Source organism: Pangasianodon hypophthalmus, chromosome 13, assembly GCF_027358585.1.
Source record: "Pangasianodon hypophthalmus isolate fPanHyp1 chromosome 13, fPanHyp1.pri, whole genome shotgun sequence".
NCBI classification, from domain to species: domain Eukaryota; kingdom Metazoa; phylum Chordata; class Actinopteri; order Siluriformes; family Pangasiidae; genus Pangasianodon; species Pangasianodon hypophthalmus.
The window spans coordinates 7656691-7678263 of record NC_069722.1 but is presented as its reverse complement, the minus strand read 5'-3'; the positions used below and the strand labels follow the sequence as shown (position 1 = coordinate 7678263).

At 36.3% G+C, this 21573-nt stretch overlaps 1 protein-coding gene across 1 annotated transcript in view; it reads left to right on the top strand.

Moving 5' to 3' along the window:
• Positions 1–21573, top strand: part of crhr1 (corticotropin releasing hormone receptor 1) — a 153671-nt gene that overhangs the window by 43658 nt on the left and 88440 nt on the right. The window contains exons 3-4 of the mRNA XM_026917177.3: positions 14494–14544; positions 19002–19121. Coding sequence (XP_026772978.1) covers positions 14494–14544; positions 19002–19121 — 171 coding nt within the window. The remainder of the gene's footprint in view (positions 1–14493; positions 14545–19001; positions 19122–21573) is intronic.

Sequence of the window (21573 nt, the reverse complement as noted above, 5' to 3'; positions counted from 1 at the left end):
TATTTGTCAAAACAAGATGTAGCACTAGCAAGATGTAGAAATGAATGTGAATTATGGGCCACCTGATTAGCTTATTAGTGTCTAGTCTTTAGATTTATTTTTGTGTCTAATACTTCAGTGAGGAATAAACCACAGTGATTTGTGCTGTTATAGCAAAATAAACAAATGACAGAGTTGTGTGAAAAAGTTGATTATTTTCTTTTAACAGCAGATCCTGAAGTGTTTTTTTTTTTCCTGTTATGCCTCTTCCTACACCAGCCTTTTTTTCTCTCATTATCATTATTAGGTTATGGAGAAACCACAAAGTGCAAAGCCTGTAGCAGACTGTAACTACTCTTACAAATATTCCCTAAAGCTGGTTTTCCATAGGAGCCGTGGATTTACTGTGTTTTATCAATAGTAACTATTTTCACTGTGGTTCTTCATGGTATGAGTGGTTATTATACTATATGTTTAATAATGATACTACTATAGTGTATAACTATGTTATAGTCATAGTAGAACTGTAGTATGATCATGGTATAAACATGGCTTGGATGGTTTTCTTTCTGCCAAAAAACCCAAAAGTATTAACTATGGCTCCTAGGGGTCTTTTTGGTACTCTTAGTACCCTGGCAGGAAAGCTAACCAAAATCAGCACAGGTAAATGAAGTCTAAATGAAATTGATTTGTCGCTGTGCTATTCCCTACCACACTGTCTGGACAAGTCCTATTAGGTTTAGGCTTCCCTGATAGTTTAGTGCTTTACAACTGATTAAGCTCAAAGTTGAACCAAGCCGGAGTCATTTATCATCTCTTTGGAAAGCTACAGTTGTGTAAGTCTGTGACTGTCGTTCTTTAATTAGGTTTGAGTACTTAAAAAGCTAATAAACCTCCATATTGATATTTTACTTCCCTTAGGCACAGCTTAACTACAAATCAGCCCAACAGAGCCAAAGGGGAATATTACCCAGGCTATACAATTGAGTCTTTCTCCGAAGCAGAACCTTACATCAGCGCAAAACCCGTATAAAACCCGAACAAAGTTAGTGATAACACGACTCATTCAAAGTTATGAATAATTCCATTAGCTGCTCATTAGCGCTTAACACTAATTAAGTTCAGGGCTATGGTGATTTTATCAACTATTGCTTTTAATTACAACTATGCAGGAATTTATCCTCTCATCTTGTCTTATTAGCTTATTCTCTTTGCTTGTGACTGGAAGATAAAGGTTTTAATTAGACAACAGCACTAAATTAGAGTCTGGGTTTTATATTTCATATGTGACACAAGGACGAGGGAATAATTGGTGTGTTTTGGTGACAAGCCTTGTGTTATTGCACAGCCACGCAGTCATTATCAAAAACCTCTCCATTTCCATAACATCTCCAGTGACAGCTGTGGGCCTGTTTATCCCAGCATGCCTCACACAAACCTGTGATTACCTGTGAGTGTAAAGTGTCACACTTCAATTAACATTTAAGTGATTGGCATCTATTCACAGTGACTCAACCACTTCACCATGGCAATCAGAAGCTTGTTAAGCTGTTTCTCTGGTGCATTATATGTTTCAGCCCCTTTCCTATCAATGTTTTACATAAGAATGTAATGCCAATTACACAAAAAAGGGTTAATTGTAAATGCCAGAAAGTCCCAGTTAAAGCTGTGTAGCAATCAACCACCATGAAACCTAGTACAATTCCTGGGTAATTTTCCAGTGGGCTCATGTGTGAACAGAAATGAAAACATTACAAGAAAAGATACATAGACACCTTCTGAGATGTCTGATTTAAACCATTTGCATAGTCAACAAAAAAAAGAACAGGAGAAATGTCTGGAAATTGGAGAAAAGGATCTGTTGGCCATTCGTGCACTGGACTAAATTCACCGGCGAGTGATTGGCGCAGTTACATGGCAGTAAGTATTTCTGCGAAATAGGGAGGAAGGCTTGTATGAGGTAGAAACTGGAGTGAGCATATATATGGGGTTTAACGGTAACCACCAGGTACTGGGGGGAAGCTGGGGAAAAGCTGCCACTTACACTATATAACCAAAAGTATGTGGACACCTGACCATTACACCCATATGTGGCTCTTCCCTAAACTATTGCACAAAGTTGGAAGCTCACAATTGTCTACAATGTCTTTGTATGCTGTAGCATTACAGTTTCCCTTCACTGGAATTAAGAGGCCCAGACCTGTTCCAGCATGACAATGCCCACAAAGCGAGCTCCACGGAGTCATGGTTTGTCAAGGCTGGAATGGAAGAACTCGAGCGAACTGCACAGAGCGCTGACCTCAACCCCACTGAACACCTTTGGGATGAACTGGAACGCCGACTGAACCCCAGGCCTCCTCACCCAACATCAGGACCTGACCTCACTAATGCTCTTGTTCCTGAGCCAAGCTCCAAAATCTAGTGGAGGTTATTATAGGCACAGACGGGGAACAACTCCATATTAATACTTTTTTGCTCTAACATGAAGAAAAAATTTGAAGCTGTGCTTGAAATTGCACTTTTACTTGAGTAAATAATTTGAGAACATTCATGATCTCTGAATGTCATTACGCCAGGTTATCATTACTGTATACTACTTAACGTGAAGTATCCAGTTTGTGACGCAGGCTTGGATAGTTTTCGAGTGTCCATTACTTGCCTCTCACCGCAGTGAGATCAATCTGGGAAGTGAGAAAGATGCAGCACGACACGTCTTACGAAATGTTTTTTGATTAGTAGCTTGCACTAGCATTTTTCTGCCAAAGAGGGAGAAATTTCCAGATCCATCAACGTTAAGAGCAGTAATAAACAAGGCTGTCTTTATGTGATTTTTTTTTCACTCTTTCATGCTCTCCATTCACACTAGCAGTGCTCAGTAGATGAGGCTGTTCTGAGGGCTGCTTTAATCGCCTCACTCGATCAGTGCTCAGTCATCTGTACGATGACCATCTGCTCCTGTATTAAACCACTGATTCACAAACAACATCACGCTGGGGCAGAGGTTGCATGGCTTGTTTTGAATGAATACGTAGAGATTGTGCCACGCTCACTCTTAGCCTTTTTAATGATCGAAAGTAATGTATATAATTCTTGCTTTTCAGTGAGAAGGCAGCTTCCTACTTTTGGTCAGCATTTGTATAGTCCTGAGATAACGACTGTCCCAACATCCCCCCATGCCCCACATCCTTACTGCTGTAGAAATTAATATAATTGTGCTCACTAGTACTAAGAAAGTTTAGACAAACACTGCAGACTAAACTGTTGCTGCAGTGGATTATGTTTATAAATGTATTGCTGGTTTTGAAGACAGCTAACCTTTACTTTTTTTTGTAGATTATCAGACATTATGTGGTTAAAATTAGCTATCTCCTCACAGGGTAGCTAGCTGGTTTATGCAGCTGATAGTTAGCTTTAGATAGCAGCTAGCTCTTTACATATGGTTAAAATTAAATAGCTAATGTAATGCGTCCTAGCTGCTTTAAATAGCTAATAAAAGTTAGGTTAAGCTAACCAGCAGTTCAAATTAACTGGAATGTAAGACAACCTCACAGTTTATGTTGTTTTTATGGCTAAATAATAGTTAGCTTTAGCTAGCCAGCTAAGTTATTGTTTTGTTTGTGTCTTTTGGTTTTTTTTTTGTTTTTTTTTTAGTGTTTATTTAGTTTTTTTTTAGTTGCCTGTAAAGTGTAATGTAAAGTGATGATGTCTGAGGAAAATTTCATTTTGGTTAAAATGTGAAGAACTGTGAGGAAGCATCTCATTGTTTTAAATGAGATAACTAATATTTGTGAAGGTTCAGCTACATAAAATTCTTTGCTTACAATAGTGATTGATTTGCTTACTGAATGGCAACATAGTTATCATTTAATTAAAAAAAATCTGTGAAAGTCTGTGAAAAATTATTTTTATATGAGCTTTCTTTAGATACATAATTTACATAAATGCATGTGTTGCAACAAGCCATGACAGAGTATCTACTACAGAAGCTCTATCTATCTATCTATCTATGTCTGTCTATATATATATATAGATGGATATATAAAAATATATATTTTCTGAGCCCACATCCAGACCACGATCAGCTAGTTGACAGCCCCTTCCTTAGAAAAACAAACTTCTAAAAGTTACCAGACTTTACTCAGAATGTTAAAATTGTGTAATGAAGCTGAGCAAAGTGACAGGACAAACTGGCTCGGACTAGACCGAGATTTTCTGACGTGTCCACCAGAGACTTTCCTCATTTCCATTTACCTTATTTGTTAACCAGAAGGGAAGCATGCTAAGGCTGAGAGTCTGTTAGTACTATATATGATGGACCAGAGTATCAGCCATGGTGAACTCAGCCTGTTTCACCAAGAGCCTAAGGTTTGTGTTTTGGGAAATATGGGAGTGATCCTGAGACACTTGGTAGATCCAGCAGTGAGTAGCTTCACACTAATGGCCATGTGGTGAGGACTGTAATTCCTTTCCAATGTCCAGTAGCTCTAACAAGACACAAGGGAAGCATATGTGTTTATCTCACACATCCTCGGAGAGTCATGTTCTCCCCATAAACTCCTTAAACTAAACACTCACACGGTCCTATTCATAATAAACTCCACATGGAATACAAGCATATAACAGTCTCACCTAAAAACTACACTACTGTACAATTAGTATTCAAATGAAGACTTCAAAATATCCTTCACAGCGAGTTCATTGCTCTGGTTTCATTATTATATATTATTTTATATTGCTGCACAGCTGTGTAGTGTTTGGTTATGTGGCGTGGCTCAGTGGAGCTCTGTGAGTGTTTTTGTGGGTATTTCTTAAAGATTAAACATTTGTGCTACTTAATGCATTTAGGATTAATATACACTCATCAGAAACCATTTTAAACTCTTTCCTAAATAATGAATAAAATGGTTGGTTAAACACATTTTAATGTAAATGTTATACTCCCTTTGGACAAAACAAAGAAGACTACGGTATTTTACTCAATAAATACTTCTGTACAGTGCAATAAGATTATAAACAAATCATACATTAAAAAAACTAAAACATTATAAAAAACTTTACATTTTTTATACATTTTATGCAAAAACTGTAAAAGTCCCTAAGGACAAAAAAATACTATTTTTCTAACAAGAGTCCATAGACTTTTTTCCCCTCTTTTTTCCATTTTTAAAAAAATAAAACAATAATTTCAGCCCCTCTCCACTTTCCATTTTTTATTATATTATTAATAAATTGTATTGAATATTATGCAGTGGATATAAAACGTTTTCACACCCCTGTTAAAAGTCCTAGGTTATTGAGGTGTTAAAAAAAAAATGAAACCAGGATAAATCATATCAGATCTTTTCCCACCTTTGATGTGATATAGGAACCAACAATATTCAAGTGAAAAACAAACAGAAATGTTTTTGGGGAAAAAAAAGAAAAGAGAAAAAAAACCTTCCAATAATCATGTGGCATGAGCGTGCAGAGTCTTTAACTAATACTTAAAGGTTAAAGCACCTACAGTGCTCACAGTCTTCCAACTTAGCTCGATTTTTTTTTTTTTTTTTTCAGTTTGATTCCACTCATCATTGCAAAAACGTTCCAGATCTATTAAATTGTGAGGGGATCTCTTGTGCACGGAACTCTTCAAGTCATTCCACAGATTTCTGATAGGATTTAGATCTGGGCTCTGACTGGGCCATTTCAAACATTTATCTTCTTCTTCTGAAGCCATTACTTTGTTGACTTGGATTTGTGCTTTGGGTTGTTATTGTGCTGGAAACTGATTTTTTTCTTCATATTCAGCTGTGTAACAGAGGCCTGCAGGTTTTGTGCTGAAATAGACTGGTATGTGGAGTTGTCCATGATATTCCTGCGGCTCCTTTAATGTTGCCGTTGGTCTCTTGGCAGCCTCCCTGAGAAGTTTTCGTCAATTTTGGAGGGATGTACTGTTCTTAGTGATGTCACTGTGGTGCCCCGTTTGTGTTCCATGGTACATCTAATGTTTTGGAAATTCTTTTGTACCGCTCTCCTGATTGAAACTTTTCAACAGTGAGATCCCATACATGCTTTATACGCTTCTTGCAGACCGTGGCTTCAGCAGTCAGATGAAACCAAGAAGAATCCTACAGAAATAGCTGATCTTTATTTGGGATTATTCAGAATCATTTCACTGATAACAGCTGTATGATAATTACTTTTGATCATGTGTTTGAAGGTGATTGGTTCATTCTGAGCTCAGTCACATGCTCCATTATAAAAGGGTGTGCATACTTATGCAACCAGGTTATTATCTTTTTTTTTTTTTCCTTCCCCCTATAATGTTTCTGTTTGTTTTTCACTTGAATTTTGTTGGTTGCTATATCACATTAAAGGTGGAAATCGTCTGACATGATTTATCTTGGTTTCATTTGGTTACATCACAAAAACCTACAATTTAAACAAGAGTGTGTAAACGTTTTATATTCAATTTTTTTAATACTATAGCATAGCATCCACACTTAGCATCCACATATGACACATAACATCATGATACTTTTTACAAATTCGAAAAAAGCATAAACGAACACACACACACACACACACACACACACACGCACACACGGCACAGCACAAAATAGCCTGGTGATGAGCTCATTATGATGTTTTGTGTTTTGATTATACTGCAGAGGATTGCTGATTCTTACCTGTTGCTTCATCTATTAATTTGATGTTACAGTTATACATGTAATTATTTCTGAACATTCCCTGCAGATCCCCCGATTATGACTGGTGGCTAAAATAGTTATTTGTGATGTTACTGTTCCCATGGTTACAGCATGCTGTTTTCTATATTCATATCCATGGCCATTCAGTGGACTTGATTTGCCGCTTTGGAGTGAGGAAAGTGTCAATATTGGATTTTTCTAAACTACTGAAAGACAATCTCATTATGCATGGCACTCAAGAAATGCAGTGTCATTCCCTGACATTAAGTCAGTACCCCTTCTGTCCTCTTTTTGTCTTTTTTGCATGATACATTTTCTTAGTGTTTTCTGCCAATTCTTTTCAGGGGAAAGTAGCTAATGCAGGCTCAATAAGTTAGCAGATGGTAGCTTATTGTAATAGACTAAATGTGTATATTCATTAAATCACCACAATCATTTGCACATCAACAGTGTGCATAAGAAAGAAGATTTTCTGAAGAAAGGTTCATAGAGATTCATTAGAAGAGAAGAGAGGTTTGTCAGAATAGAATAGAATAGAATAGAGGTTCATCAGAAGAGAAGAGAAGAGAGTTTTCTCAGAATAGAATAGATTCATCAGAAGAGAAGAGATGAGAAGAGAAGAGAGGTTTGTCAGAATAGAATAGAACAGAACAGAATTGAATAGAAGTTTTTCAGAATAGTTCATCAGAAGAAAAGAAAAGAGCAAGATGTTCATCAGAATAGAACAGAATAAAGGTTCATCAGAAAAAAGAGAGGTTGAGTAGAATAGCATAGTATTTAATAGAATAGAATACAATAGAATAGATATTCAAGAGAAGAGAAGAGAAGAGAAGGTACAAGATGGTTAGAATAGCATATAGAATAGAATAGAGGTTCATCAAAAGAGAAGAGAGGTTTGTTAGAATAGAATAGAATAGAATTGGCATTTTATCAGAATGGCATGTAATAGATTATAACTTATTTCTTACAGAAAGAAGTTGTCTTTGGTCATAGCACCACAACCTATTTGCAAAAGACTATAATCTCTCTTGAGAATGGAGACAAAAGAAGCAGTGGTAGTAAGTAGTTGGGAAATAGACATGAAGGAAAATGGTTTTGGATGTAATAATTAGCGGGAGAGCGAATCAGTTGATAAGATCTGTTCAAAAAGCTGCTGGATTTGTCCCCTAGGCTCTTTTTGGAAAATAAATTTGCTAAAAAGGTCTTTAAAGAGAGTGGCTCACTGCTTACGTGGTTATGCAAGACCCTTAACCCTCAAATGCTCAGGTGTAGCCAGTCTTAATTGTAAGTGAGCAAAATGTAAAAAAAAAGTCACCAAGTCTAGTGACAAAGTCGCTCAGTTGGCAATGCTGAGTATGTAATCTTGCTTCTGTACAATTTGGAGTCATTCTTGCCTTCATTTACCTCTGAGCTTCTGGATTTATACCACAGTCTCTGTTCACTCTGTTGCCTGTGCTGGTTCCATACTGAAATATCAATATTCCCTAAATCAGACCTTCTCATTTAATGTTCCTCTGTTAATATGAATGATTGTTGTACAGTTTTTGGGTAGGACTACTTAATTATTCAGTTGTTAAAGAATGACACATCATACCCACATTTAGTGTTGTGGAAATTAGTTCCTCTTATCACTTACGTTAGTCGTTCGCTCAGTCGTTCCCTCACCAGCCTCTCATATTCTCTCTCTTGAACTTAATAAGACAAGAAAAGTTTCAATTTCTCATTCGTCTTAACAAACCCAAACCCTGTTAACAAGCCTTCAGCAAACTCATCAACCAGCCTCTAGCTGTGATAAGAAATGTACTGCCTTTATAAAGTCTTTTAAAGACAATATCGAACACATTTCACCCAGCTCTTTGTACACAGAAGAGCTTTTACAACTTTCAGACAACATTTCGGTTCTGAACTGAACTCGTCATCATCCTGTCAGATCTTCCTTGCCTACACACCAGCTCTTAAAATGTGTGACAAATTTCTCTGCCTGTTAGATAGCTTGTATAGTATGTCTCTCGTTGCAGGTTCTGTCTTTAATAAAGTCAAAATTGCATCTGTCACACCAATATAAAAAACCCTGCCCTTGCCAGTACTTTACTAGGCTATTTCAGAGCTCTTTTGGACAAGTTTTGGAATGAAGGGTAGCCTTCGAGTATTTCAGAGGCAACAAACTCCCTGAGATGACACGAGGAAAGAGAGGAACCAGACCCAAAAAGGAACCCATACTCTTCTGCATGACACTACATAGTGATATTATATATACAGTACTGTGCAAAAGTCTTAGGCACCCTATTTTTTTAGTAAAAACTTTGTTATAGATTTTTATTTTCCAATTTCTACATTATCGAGAAGAAACCATTTTAGATTCCCAAACATTAGTTTTCCAGCACAAAATTAAATGTTACAAAAAAATGTTTGTATGTCAGTAAAGAAAGCAGCATATTACATAAGAGACACTTTTCAGACAAAAAACATAAAGAAAATTTGGGTTTTGCTGAAAAATTCGAAGCAAGTGTGACAGTCAAAGTCTCCAGAAGACCTGTGGCTGCTTCTGCAAGACGCTCAGTAACACTTACCAGTTAACTTCTTTATAAAACGGCACAAATTGTACCTGAGACTAATAATTTTTTTTAAAAGAGAAGGATCATCACACCAAATATTGACTTTGTTTCATTTATTACTGTTTACTTCTTTTTGTAGTATTTTTTAAAATGTAGAAGCATTTAATTTCATTATTTTTGAAGGCATCTTTACTCTACAGCATTTCTTTGCATGTGCCTAAGACTTTTGCAGAGTACTGCATGCATGTTGAAAGGATGTTCAGTATGAGAACATTTATTATTTGGAATAAGAGTCCGCAGCAGTTCAAAGCTACAGCATCCAGGTGAGATTATCCCCTGAAGAAAGAGTAAGACTTGGGCATAAACTGTATTTGGGAAGTGCAAATCTTCAGGGAATTTATGTGGCACCATCTAAAGCAGTAGAAAGTGAGTTACGCATGCAGCTTTGATTAAAAGGCTTTACCTGAACGGTGGATATGTGTCAAGCAAAAGTAAAGAAACACTAATTTAATAAATAATAAGAACACAAAAACAATGAACCTATTATCTCACGTTTTTCAAGGATCTTGCACACAGATCTTGCACATAATTCAGAATGTGTTTTTCACAATATGTGAAAGCAAACCCCTGATAATGATGCATTATGCCAAACAAGTCTAGAATTGATTCTGGCATTGGTCTGAAGTATTCGGGCCAAGCGTGAAATCTTTAAAGTCTTGCCGACATCCAGACTCAGATCCTTCACATGCTTCTCACAGATATCAGCTGCTATTGTTTGTCATCAAAAATTCGATATTTTAGCTCATGCTCTTTCTTCTCAACATGGGAATATACTGTATAAATCTCCTGCCACCTCTGTTATGCCAGGCATCTCTCAAGGATCAGTCCTTGGCCCTCTTATATTGTAGAATTTATATGCTTATCATTGGACAACATGATTTGTGTGAAATCAGCACCCCTTTGCCTCAAATTGAAACATTTTAAAAGATATAAATAAAAAAAATTCCTAGTTATTAGCCATTAAAATCTGGTAACTAGGTATTCTATGTGATCTTGCTATCAGAATTGATAGGCTTATTGTCAAACTTGTAGTTCTGGGAACATTAGTGTAATTTCTTTTTCTTTTACCGCACTCTAGCACTCTAGCTTTTTAAGCCTAGATGAAGACACTCGCTAAGACAATGGTTGTCCGCATTTCACTTTTATGTTACACATTTTTGCCATCCAGCTAAATTAAAAATAGTGAAACTTTGATTTATAACCTCTTGATTATTCTAATTTCTTGTCTGACTGGTGTCTTGTCTGACTGGTTAAACTGGCTTCCATAAATTAAAAAAAAAAAAAAATCAGCTGCTAGAATGCTTATGCATTGCAAATAAAAAAAAGAAAAAGAAAGAAAGAAAAAAGAATTTGCATATATTAATGACATTGATTACCAGTTACTCAGGCTCTGTATTTTATCTCGAGTGTAATGTAAATGCCTCGTTTTGCAATTCGGGCCTTGCTGTGGCCTTACATATTCTCTGAGCTTACATAGTCTCTGAGCTTTATTTCAGCTCCTTCCTTGCATACACTTTCAGGTCCTTTGTACTGCAGTGTGGTCTCTAAGGTTGTTTTCACTCCTGTGGGAGAGTTTGCTGTGTTATCAGTGCTGAGTTTGACTAAAATTCATAAAACTGAATGTTCAATCTCCGACTAGGAAATGCCCCGTCAACTCGGAATTCCTGCTCAGAAATTTGGGAAGTTCAAAGGGCTACTGAGTGTTGCTAACAAAGAAAAACAGCAAATGGACGAACGTAGCGCCTCCCATTTTGCAAAACTGCATGACATGGAATTGCAATTCACAATTCAGAATTCTTCAATGTGAGAATCAGTCCTAACCCTAACCCTAACCCTGCATACGCAAATATGTGTGAAGTGTTTAGTCCACGGTTGTCCACCTTGTAGAGGAGATTCTTCAGTGCCATTTCACTGAAAAATATCTAGCTCTGTTTAGAAAGCTTGGAACTTTTTTCAACATGAATTCCTTTCTCCTCCTTTACAGCTCAATATTAGCTTACCGTTCTAACTAACATAATTACCTTTCCTTATTTCCTTAATGGGCCATTTTTGGATCTAGTACAGCTTTGTTTTATCTTGGAGTGGCATTAAATGAACTCTATATACACCGTTATTATTTTCATTAGTAGTAGCAGGGGATCGTTTTCAACACTGAATCTGAGAAAACCATTTAACCATTCAGCAAGTTTCTTTGCTGACAATGGCTGCATTTCGCTCGTGAGTAACAGCGTTGATTTTATTTTTAGGATAGAATTAGCATATACAAAACATGTGGTTAATTAGCACCTATGCTAAGGGCCTGAGGACATCATGGACATCTCATGATTTAGTTTTTATATATATATATATATATATATATATATATATATATATATATATATATACACACACACACACACACACACACACATACATATATATATATATATATATATATATGTGTGTGTGTGTGTGTGTGTGTATGTGTGTGTATGTATATAGATCTATAATTTTGGTAACAGGGTCGTACCATCAAAGTGACCTTGTCAGTCAATATAATATTATCTATTTCAATATCATTAAGAATAAAGAAAAAAGAATGAGAGAACTTTTCTTCTTCCCATAATCTTCAGGAAATTTAGATGATGCAACTTCCTGTTGAACATGTTAATATTCCAGATATTTCACAGATATGTTCTACATTATAGATGTGTTCAGTTAACAGTGAACGTTGTGCAGTGGCACTAAAATGTCATTTTTTCATAACCCATAATGGATGACTCATGGAAAAGGATGTTTCAGTCTTTACATTTTAAGTTAAAGTGTAGTTATAGTGGAAGGGGTTTTTATTAATGTTTTAAATTATTTCACATGGTTTGTTGTGAAGGACATATTACCTAAAATTTAGTGTCTTTTACATTGATTTTGCATGTTTGTAAATGCAATGTCAGCGGGACAATCATGGAATCAACCTGTAGTAGTGTTAGTAGCTGTAGTAGTAATATACTGTATATAATCCACTTTAAAGGGTGCAGACTTCTGGCAGCTGTGTTAATCTGTCTTTTCAACCCACTTGGACTCCGTTTGGCTAAGAGCATTTCTTTTGTGTGGTAAATGATTAATACCTCGAAGCTTTTATCTAGGTTAACAGCCGAGTCCCGGGAAAAGACAGAGACAAATGAAAACTGCTGGAACAAGATGCGTAGCAAAGCTCAGACAGCACAAATCAGCACAAATAATAAATACTACAGAGAAAATCATGACATCATTAAAATTTAGAAATCAGTCATAATGTCATGCAGCATGAGACATAGAGCTGCGATTGCTCCTATAAGCCTAAAATAATTTATTCTTTATTAATTTATGCATAAATACTTAATTAGATTGCATGTCAACAGTAAACATGTATTACATATTTGAAATTTCCTATAAATCCATGAATTATTCAATAACCAAAATGGCGTTTAATTGCACTATTGTACAGAGCTGCTGAGGGGACATGGTAGTTGTTATTTAATAAGGTGTGGATGAATATATTATGGCCACAAGTTTTGTTCCTGTTAAGTAATTAATTAAAAAAAACAGCCTGTTATCATATTTAAAAAAAAAAAAGGCAAAATACAAAAAGCCTCCCATATTGGAAAACATACTGACAGCACTGATACTGGAGACTCATTCCATAAATGTTAAAGAAACATTTTTTTCTTTGTTAAATAATAACATCTTTAGAATTGACTTATTATTAGACTTGTGTCCTTGGCTGTCAAATACTATGGAACCTCTAGGATGACATGGTTTTTATTCCTGAATAAAGCGTAACCACGTATAAATATATTGTGGCCATGAACGAATATTTCGAGGCCGTGTATTAAGTATGATGTTCCTACAGCATATTAAGTCAGGGGCTCAACTTACAATCTTGGCCACTACTTTGTTTAACATAATAATTCATGGCTACAAGATACAAAGTACAAAGATCAAAATATTAATTTGAATAATTAATTTGTGGCCATGCCTTATTAGTAAATACCGACCATGTCACCTCAGATGCTCTGTAGTATTCAACAGCTGTTTAGACTTATTTTGTTGCAAGTCACCATACGTAGAATCATTTAGCAATCTTTTAGTAAATTTGTGTGTAAATGTTTGCAAATCCAAACTAAAATTTTCAAATGTTTCAGAAATGCTGATTTTATTCATACTCATGCGTATTTTGATCACCTGCAAAGTGCAAAATGTGTTCCCACTACAGCTCATTTGCATTTAGTGACGCCCACAAAACTCCATAAAAGACAGCTGGGAGTCTGAAATGAACGATCAGGGTAAAGCCTGAAAGGCAGAAATGGAAGTTATTTTGACTCACTTCAATATCTATAGTGACATTTCTTTTGTCATAATTGAATGACTAGTTCTGTTTGTCTTAGGTTTGTGTTGGCTCACTCTCTGTATTTTTCATATTTTTTAATTAATGGCAATGACATAAAATAACTGGTTTTCACTCAATTTTCCTGATGATGTTCTTAGTCCCTGATCTAGTCAACTAGCATGAGGATATGTTTTTGTTAGAAACTACAGAGCACTTCTGTAAGTCACTCTGGATAAAGGCATTTGCTAAATGCTGTAAATGTAATAAAAATAAGCAATTTAAACTCGACAGTATATACCATATATAAAACTACAGTAATCCATGCAAATTATTTGATTTAAAGTCGATCAAGGCGAGGTTTCCATTAGTTAGTCTTCTTATGTGTAAATTTTTACACATTCAGGAGCACTGGTAGGATACACAATATTTTTTCCAAATTTGCGGGATTTTCATGAGTACCAAAATTCTCGTGTAAATGCTTGTACATACAATTTACGAAAAAATCCATTTGTATCCAGCTTAATCAATGAGGCCCTGGAAGAGTATGTGTTAAAGCCATCAAAGTTAGATCATCATAAAAAAAAAGAAGTATACATCCAAAGCCATAAACAAAATCCATTTTTAATAAGTCCATGAATTGCTGCTTTCTTGTAAACAACAGAGTGTGTATTGTGTATAGTGTATAGTATGATTTACAAAAAAGAGTCCATTGCATGGCTTATGAAGATTATAACAGGTCATGTGACCTGACAGATTATGACGGTGGTTCTCTATCACACATTGTATATTTTTGTGATATCCTTGCCAATAAGCCAGCTTTGAGTTTTAATGTTTTTGTACTTTCGCTTGTTTTGTTTTTTTCCAGCTCGCACCTTAATACTATGGAACCAGACAACGAGCTCCAGTAATGCCACAGGTACGGTTATTCAGCATATCTTTACTGTGCTGCTAATTTACTAATTAACTAATTATACTTATAACACTCATGTTGTTCTAAAGCTTCATTGCATATAGGCTGGAGTTGGAGAATCAGGTCAAAAAAAAAAAATGTTCACACAATGAAGTACTCAGCATTGAGAGTTCCAGTAAGAATGAAGTTTAACAGCAAAAAATACAGTTGCAGCCAAAGAGTGGATGATTCATATGATAATGTCATATTTATATATTTATTATTGTGTCCAAATGGCAAGGCATGAATTTTGGTATGTATTCACTTTCAAAACATACATTTTAGGCTAAAATATTATGTTTACAACCAATAGTCAGTAGTTACATCTGGTCAGAGTGAATATTGCACAACAAAGCACACTTACTTTCACTGAATAACTGAGCCTCACCTCAAAAATCCAGAGATAATCCTGTGGTCTGAATACTGAGATCTGAATGTGTGTAATTTTGTAATTAAATCCTCACTCACTTATCTCTGAATACTGTCTGCAGTGTACAGTTTGAACTTGCCAGCTTGAACTCAACTAAAATGCAAGTGTGAATTGATAAAAAAGTGTTTTGCTAGAATTCTCTTTCTGTAATACATTCATTTTAATATCTTGTCAAAAAACAATGACACACAGAGGATATAAAAAGCCAAACTAATGAAGAACTAACACAAAACAGGTGAACACAATCAGGAACAAACCAATGACAGGACAGGGGAGGAGACAGGACTAGAACAGAAATCAAAACAATCGCAAGTACATGGGAACTGTCAGTAATGCTGCATTTGTGGTGCCTTGTATGTGGTATTTTCTGTAATAATATCATAGTGATAACTCTAATGGTGATGATTACCTTCTAAAAACAGTGATTAGTATGGTCAATTTTATAGCTTTAACAAAGAACCATGTCTGTATATTAACTGATCTAAAGCCAACACTGCTATAAACTAATTTAAAAGTCGAGAAGGGGAACTTTACATTGTTCAAAGTGTGAGTGGCCATCTTGATTTGACATCACTCTGTAAACAGAGGAGGACCTGCTGGCTGTTTTTACCGGTTATAGACGTGGATTTACAAGTTGCAACTTCGTCTCGAATGCAGCGTAACTCATGTTGTGGCTGCTAAATATGAATCAGATCTTTAATTCATAGAACATCATACAATTAACAGAATCAATAAAAGTAAATACCAGATTTGCAAATGTTATTATCATCTCAGAGATGAGGAATTAGCCATTATAAACTTTGTGTTCCAAAGACTCACATGTGAGGAAACATTTACGAAAAAGCACATACACACACACACACACACACACAAAAAAAGAAAACCCATTTGCCGTAATTGTGTATTATTTCTTCCACTTACGAAAATGTCACTGCATGAGCTGCTAGTACACTTGGTTTTTAAAGGGAATGAGAGAAACTGATTTGATTGGGTACTGCAGCAGCACTTTACTGTATTAATTCAAACCTTAATCCTTTTTACAATTATGTTGTTCTTTGCTGGGTAATTGCCTGCACCAGTGGTCACAAGACACCGAGAATGTATGCCACACCCACACACCAACGTTCCAATGCACTAATAACAAAATATGATAAAAATTATGCTGTAACATTCCATGGTTGACTTCACTTGCGTATAAACCAGCGTTGGATATTCTTTCAGATCTTCCGGATTAGAAGTGAAGACTGAAACAATTATAAGAAAATTTCTCTCCCTTCTTCTTTGGTTTTTAAATGAATGGCAGTGTGTGAGGTTTTTCCATTTCAGTTACGATTTATACTGTATGAACTGCCTTCTCTGATCCTTGCCTCTTTAATTATTTGAAACCCCCTGCAGATATATTACAGTGTGCTTTTGATCTTCTCTCTGATGAATGGGGGAGCAGGTGAAACCATGTCATTCTGTAGCAGCAACTGATTCCACTAACAGCACTAACAGCAAGGGAATGCAGCCGTCTCAAAATTATATTAAAAGAGAAAAATCATGCAAAGAATGAAAAACTACTTTTTTGTAGTTGTGTGGTATATCATGCTGTCCAGCAGTATGCCTTGTCCATTAATCCATTACATTTCCACAGGTCTGATTTAACAAATGGCATGTTCTTGCTCGTCCCAGTTTTCTCCTTTGCTGTCTATTTCTGTCTCATGCAGATGCACAGTCTGTATGTACAACATCCATGTAGGAAACTTAGCAGAATTTATGCTTTACAGTGCTTCTCCAACCACAAAATCACTCTTATTTACAGCCAGAGTAGAGGTAATTACATGGCATTGGGTTGCATTCCAAATTTCACATGTATTATTGGATCCATATTATTGGATCCATGTCCAGAAACACACAGGTGGATTCATGATGCATTCAATCAAACAGATAATCAGAAATATAAACACCTGGCAAGTGAAAACTCCACTGTACTGTACTGCCCAGTCCTGTGTTTTAGTTGCCTGTAACCCTAATTAACCAAGCCTAAAAGTAGTAAATAACACAATTTATCTCAAAAGCCTGATGAGTCATACAAACAATACAGACTACTAATAAGCATAGGAATGTATTTATTATTTGACAAAGAAGGGACACTGTGTAGCAAAACCCTGCTCCCTGATGTAGCATATTGTTTTTGCATTCTTGATTCTTCTGTCCAATTTGGTCACCTGCCAGTTCCTACCCACCAGCAAGATCTCCCTTATCATTTAACATATACAAATAGGGAATAGTGAAGGCTAACACATACTTTCTCCAAAACACATGAAGCCACCCAGGACCATTTTTTCAAACTGCTAATCGTGCTGTGTCACAGGGCAGTGTAACACACTCAGAGGAAAGTGCTATCTATCCCCTTCCGCATACATGAGCTCACAGATACCAATGATTGGCTAGTATTGCTGTGATTGGCATTGCAGAGAGAACAGCATCCCGCCCACCCAGAAAACATGACCAGGCTCCCGGCCACAGGTGTCCGGCCAACATGCAATCACTTTGTGTTTACTTTGTGGTCATGTTTACAGAAAATAAAGGAGCTAGCCAAACTCTAATACTATTATCTATCTCTTAGATGCGATGTGAGAAGAAAACACCACAGCTCAAGACTTGCTGGCTTTTTGTTAAGGTCACCAACACAATATCCTGCATTTGTGACTTTGTTAGAAGAGGATAATAAACATATTCCTAATTTCCCTTTGTCCAGGGAACCTCTTTCTCAGTGTGACCCCATTTTGGGGTTAAAGATACACTATATGTTGTGGAGAGCTGACCATCACACCCATACGTGGTTCTTCCCCAAACTTCTGCCACAAATCTGGAAGCACACAGTTGTGTAGGATGTCTTTGTGTGCAGTAGCATTACAGTTTCTGTACTTCACTGGAACTAAGGAGCCCAAACATGTTTCAGTATGACAATACCCCTGTGAGGTCCATGAAGACATGGTTTGACGAGGTTGGTATGAAAGAACTTGAGTGGCCTGCACAGAGCCCTGACCTCAACTCCATTGAACACCTTTGGATAAAATGGAACACCCATGAAAATTATTTTTTCATCTTTTTTTAGCACATTCATGACCTCCCCAGGGATCAGGTTGTGACACCCAAGTTAAGAACCCCTGCCCATGTTAGGCTATGTTAACCCATTTAACTAGCTTACTACCTCACCATAAGTTATTACTCGACAGCTCATTGGAGCTTTTAATTGTACTGGCAAACCCTTCACACTCTTGCCTGATAATGTAAACATCCCAATGCATGTCTTGCCAAAGACTGAGAAACCCTGTAATCCGTACTCACAATGAGCGCCACTCACCACTTTCTCACAAAGCGTGCATCAGCGGTGCGGAGATTCAACCTGGAATCTTATTAGATGTACCAACCGCAAACTATTAAAAACCCATCATGAAACTCACCCCATGGAGACTGCATAGGAAACATTGTTATATGAGATGCAGCACTGAGCTAAAAGGTATTTCACACTCTGCTGTGCGTAGCAGATACTGGGCACAGTGAAAGGAGAAGTTTAAGCTCGAAGGGAGGCATGGACTCAAAGGACAAGATTAAATGGTAGGAAACAAAACTTGCTCTCAAAAAAGGAGGTCAATGAAGGCATTGAAAATGCCTTGGCGGCAGTGAAAACACACACAAAAGAAAATTGTGTCATGAATATCTCTAAGAAAGCTATTTGTGTATTGTTTTCTTGGGTCATGACTTTAATGGGCTGAGTTTTTGGCCAACATCTAATTCACATGATTTGCATTATGCAATATGCATTAGTCCAGTGCAGAGAAAATATGCTACAGCACAGATGAACTAAATTACACACTCGTGAGAATGACATTCTTGCAGGAAAAAAGATGGGAAATTTTCCCCTTAGGCAGGGATATTCATAAATAAAGTTTAGGCTACACCATAAGTCACTGACTTGCTCTTTCTTTCTCTCTTTCTCAAACAGGTTTGTTCTGTAATATATCTATAGATGGCATTGGGACGTGTTGGCCCAGGAGCAGCGCGGGGGAAATAGTAGCACGTCCGTGTCCCGAGACCTTCTTGGGTGTCCGCTACAACACCACCAGTGAGTCCAGCACCAATTAACAAATGAACCAAAGGGAAAGATATAATCAGATTCTGTCATTCATGCATTCTGTCCATGAAATGCTTTTAGTACCATGCTACAGGACAATCAGGGCAATGCTGAGTCCAATTCACTAATTCTGACAACCTAAAATTAATAATTTCGCAAATTATACCACAGTAACAATAGTGTAAATATTACACATGCTTTATGATATTTATGATTTGTTATTCTATGGAGGAACGCCTATTGTTTCATAAGAAAAACTTAAAATCCGGATGCCATGCATGTACCTTTACCAAGTGCCAATCAGAGACAGATCTTGGAGCTAGTACAAATAATTTTTTTAATTAATTTGTTTATTGAATACAATTTTTTAATATATTTATTTGTAAAAAGATTGTTTTTTCATTTTTATTTATTTATATTTGTTAGGTTTTTTTTGTTTGTTTATTAATTTATATTTAATCATTTTATAATTCAAAGCAACCAATGAGCTGAACAGAAGTCATCAATATTTCCCGAAGATGTCCCAAGAATGGTACTTTTATTAAGTCTTATTCACAGCTTATAATGTGGCTCACTGTTAGTGAACATTTTAATTCATGCTTTGAATATCAGATTAAACCACAATATCATTTTCTTTTATATTTTATAGCCATACAACCAGAAAATGAGATAAAATACCCAATTACAATACCCAGAATTTCTTATTTTTGTGTATATGTGTTTGCGCTTGTCAGTCATGTGACAGGTGCCAGTTGACATTGAACAAAACAGCGTTACAGAAATCAACAGTTATTAGATTCAAATCTACAGTATTCAGGTGAGATTATCCACTGAAGCAAGAGTGAATCTTGGGAATAAATTGTTTTTTTGAAAGCACAAATCTTTGTGGGATCATCTGTAGCAACAGAAATTTAATCCAAAGCGCAGAAACGCCAATCAGAAACTGACTTTTTTGCTTAATATTTCCAAAAATGTGACAATTTTTTAATATCATTTCAAGTAATATTGACCATTACACAATATTTTTAATATAAATGTAATTTTTTATTATTCTGGGTTTTTTTTGTTGTTGTTGTTGTTTTTTAATTAAAATCAGATTCAAGCACATAAGCTTTCATTTTTGTTTATTTGGATTTTTTTTTTTTTTAACTCATTTTGGTCAGACTTACATTCCTTACTTTTTATGTTTATGTGCTTTGAAATGGTCTCTATCTGTATAATTTTTACATTATAATTTTAAAAAGATCTCTCACATTAATATTGTGTAATATGCTGCATTTTCTTTCTTTATATCTTAATGTACATTAGTACATCTGTAGGACAGTAGTACTGCAAGTAGCGTCTCACTCTCACGCAGCATTTAGCTGATATATCACTTAGCGTCAAGCAGAAAGACAGACCTTTCTTTTGACCTTTTGATTTCATCAGAAGCCAAACAGCCAGAGGAGTTATTGCTGTGTGTGTGCACTGTGCAGTTACGCACGCCATTGTAGATGCCCGTGTCCCTGGCATGAGTAGATAAGGACGGAAATAGCTGTGGCTGCTTGTGTGATCTGACAGATGAGACCCAGGTGGAGGGACTTTATATGTGTGTGTGTGTCTCAGTGTACATAAGTGTGTCATTTAAATAGAAAAGGGAATTAATTAAACAAACATTGCTGAAGGAATACTAGATGCCATATTCCCTGTGGACTGAGGTGTCAATATGTTAAAAGAGTTTCATATAGTAGTTGCATGGAGAATATTCAGATCCTGTAGTCTCGCTTTCTCTCTGTGAGATGGAGGGATCTCCACATAGTTAGAGGCTTAGATCCAACTTCAAATTATGATAATGACTAGTGTTGAATACTGCTGGAGTAGGATTAGAGTGATTTCCTTTCTCTCTGATTTACCCTTACAAAATGTCTGTATGGTAGTTAACAGTGTAATTATAGGAGACAGGTGATGGAATATATTATGCAAGGAATAAAACATGATGGGGAGCTCTGTTATAGAAAACTAATCCATACCGGGCTGGCGTTATACAGCCCAACATGAAGCAGAGGGCTGAATCCACCCCAAAGTGTTTAATTCCTTAATTTCTTAAATAGCTCAGGATCAAACTGGGGAACCTGGAGGTTTGAGGCAGCAGTGCTGTACCACCATTCCAGGAGTGGCAGAAACCTTTAATAAAATATTCATATAGAGGAGCTAATGAGGAATAGGGCCACTTTTCCCCACTAGTACAGCTATATTCCTGCTTGGAATGCTGTCATATTCCTGAATATTTTGTGGTGGAATGTTGGAAGATTCTCAAAGAAGAAAATCTTCCAGATCTTTGAGAGATGAGGACATTTACATTTATGGCATTTGGCAGATGCCCTTATCCAGAGCGACTTACATGTATCTCATTTTATACAACTGAGCAGTTGAGGGTTAAGGGCCTTGCTCAAGTGGCAGCTTG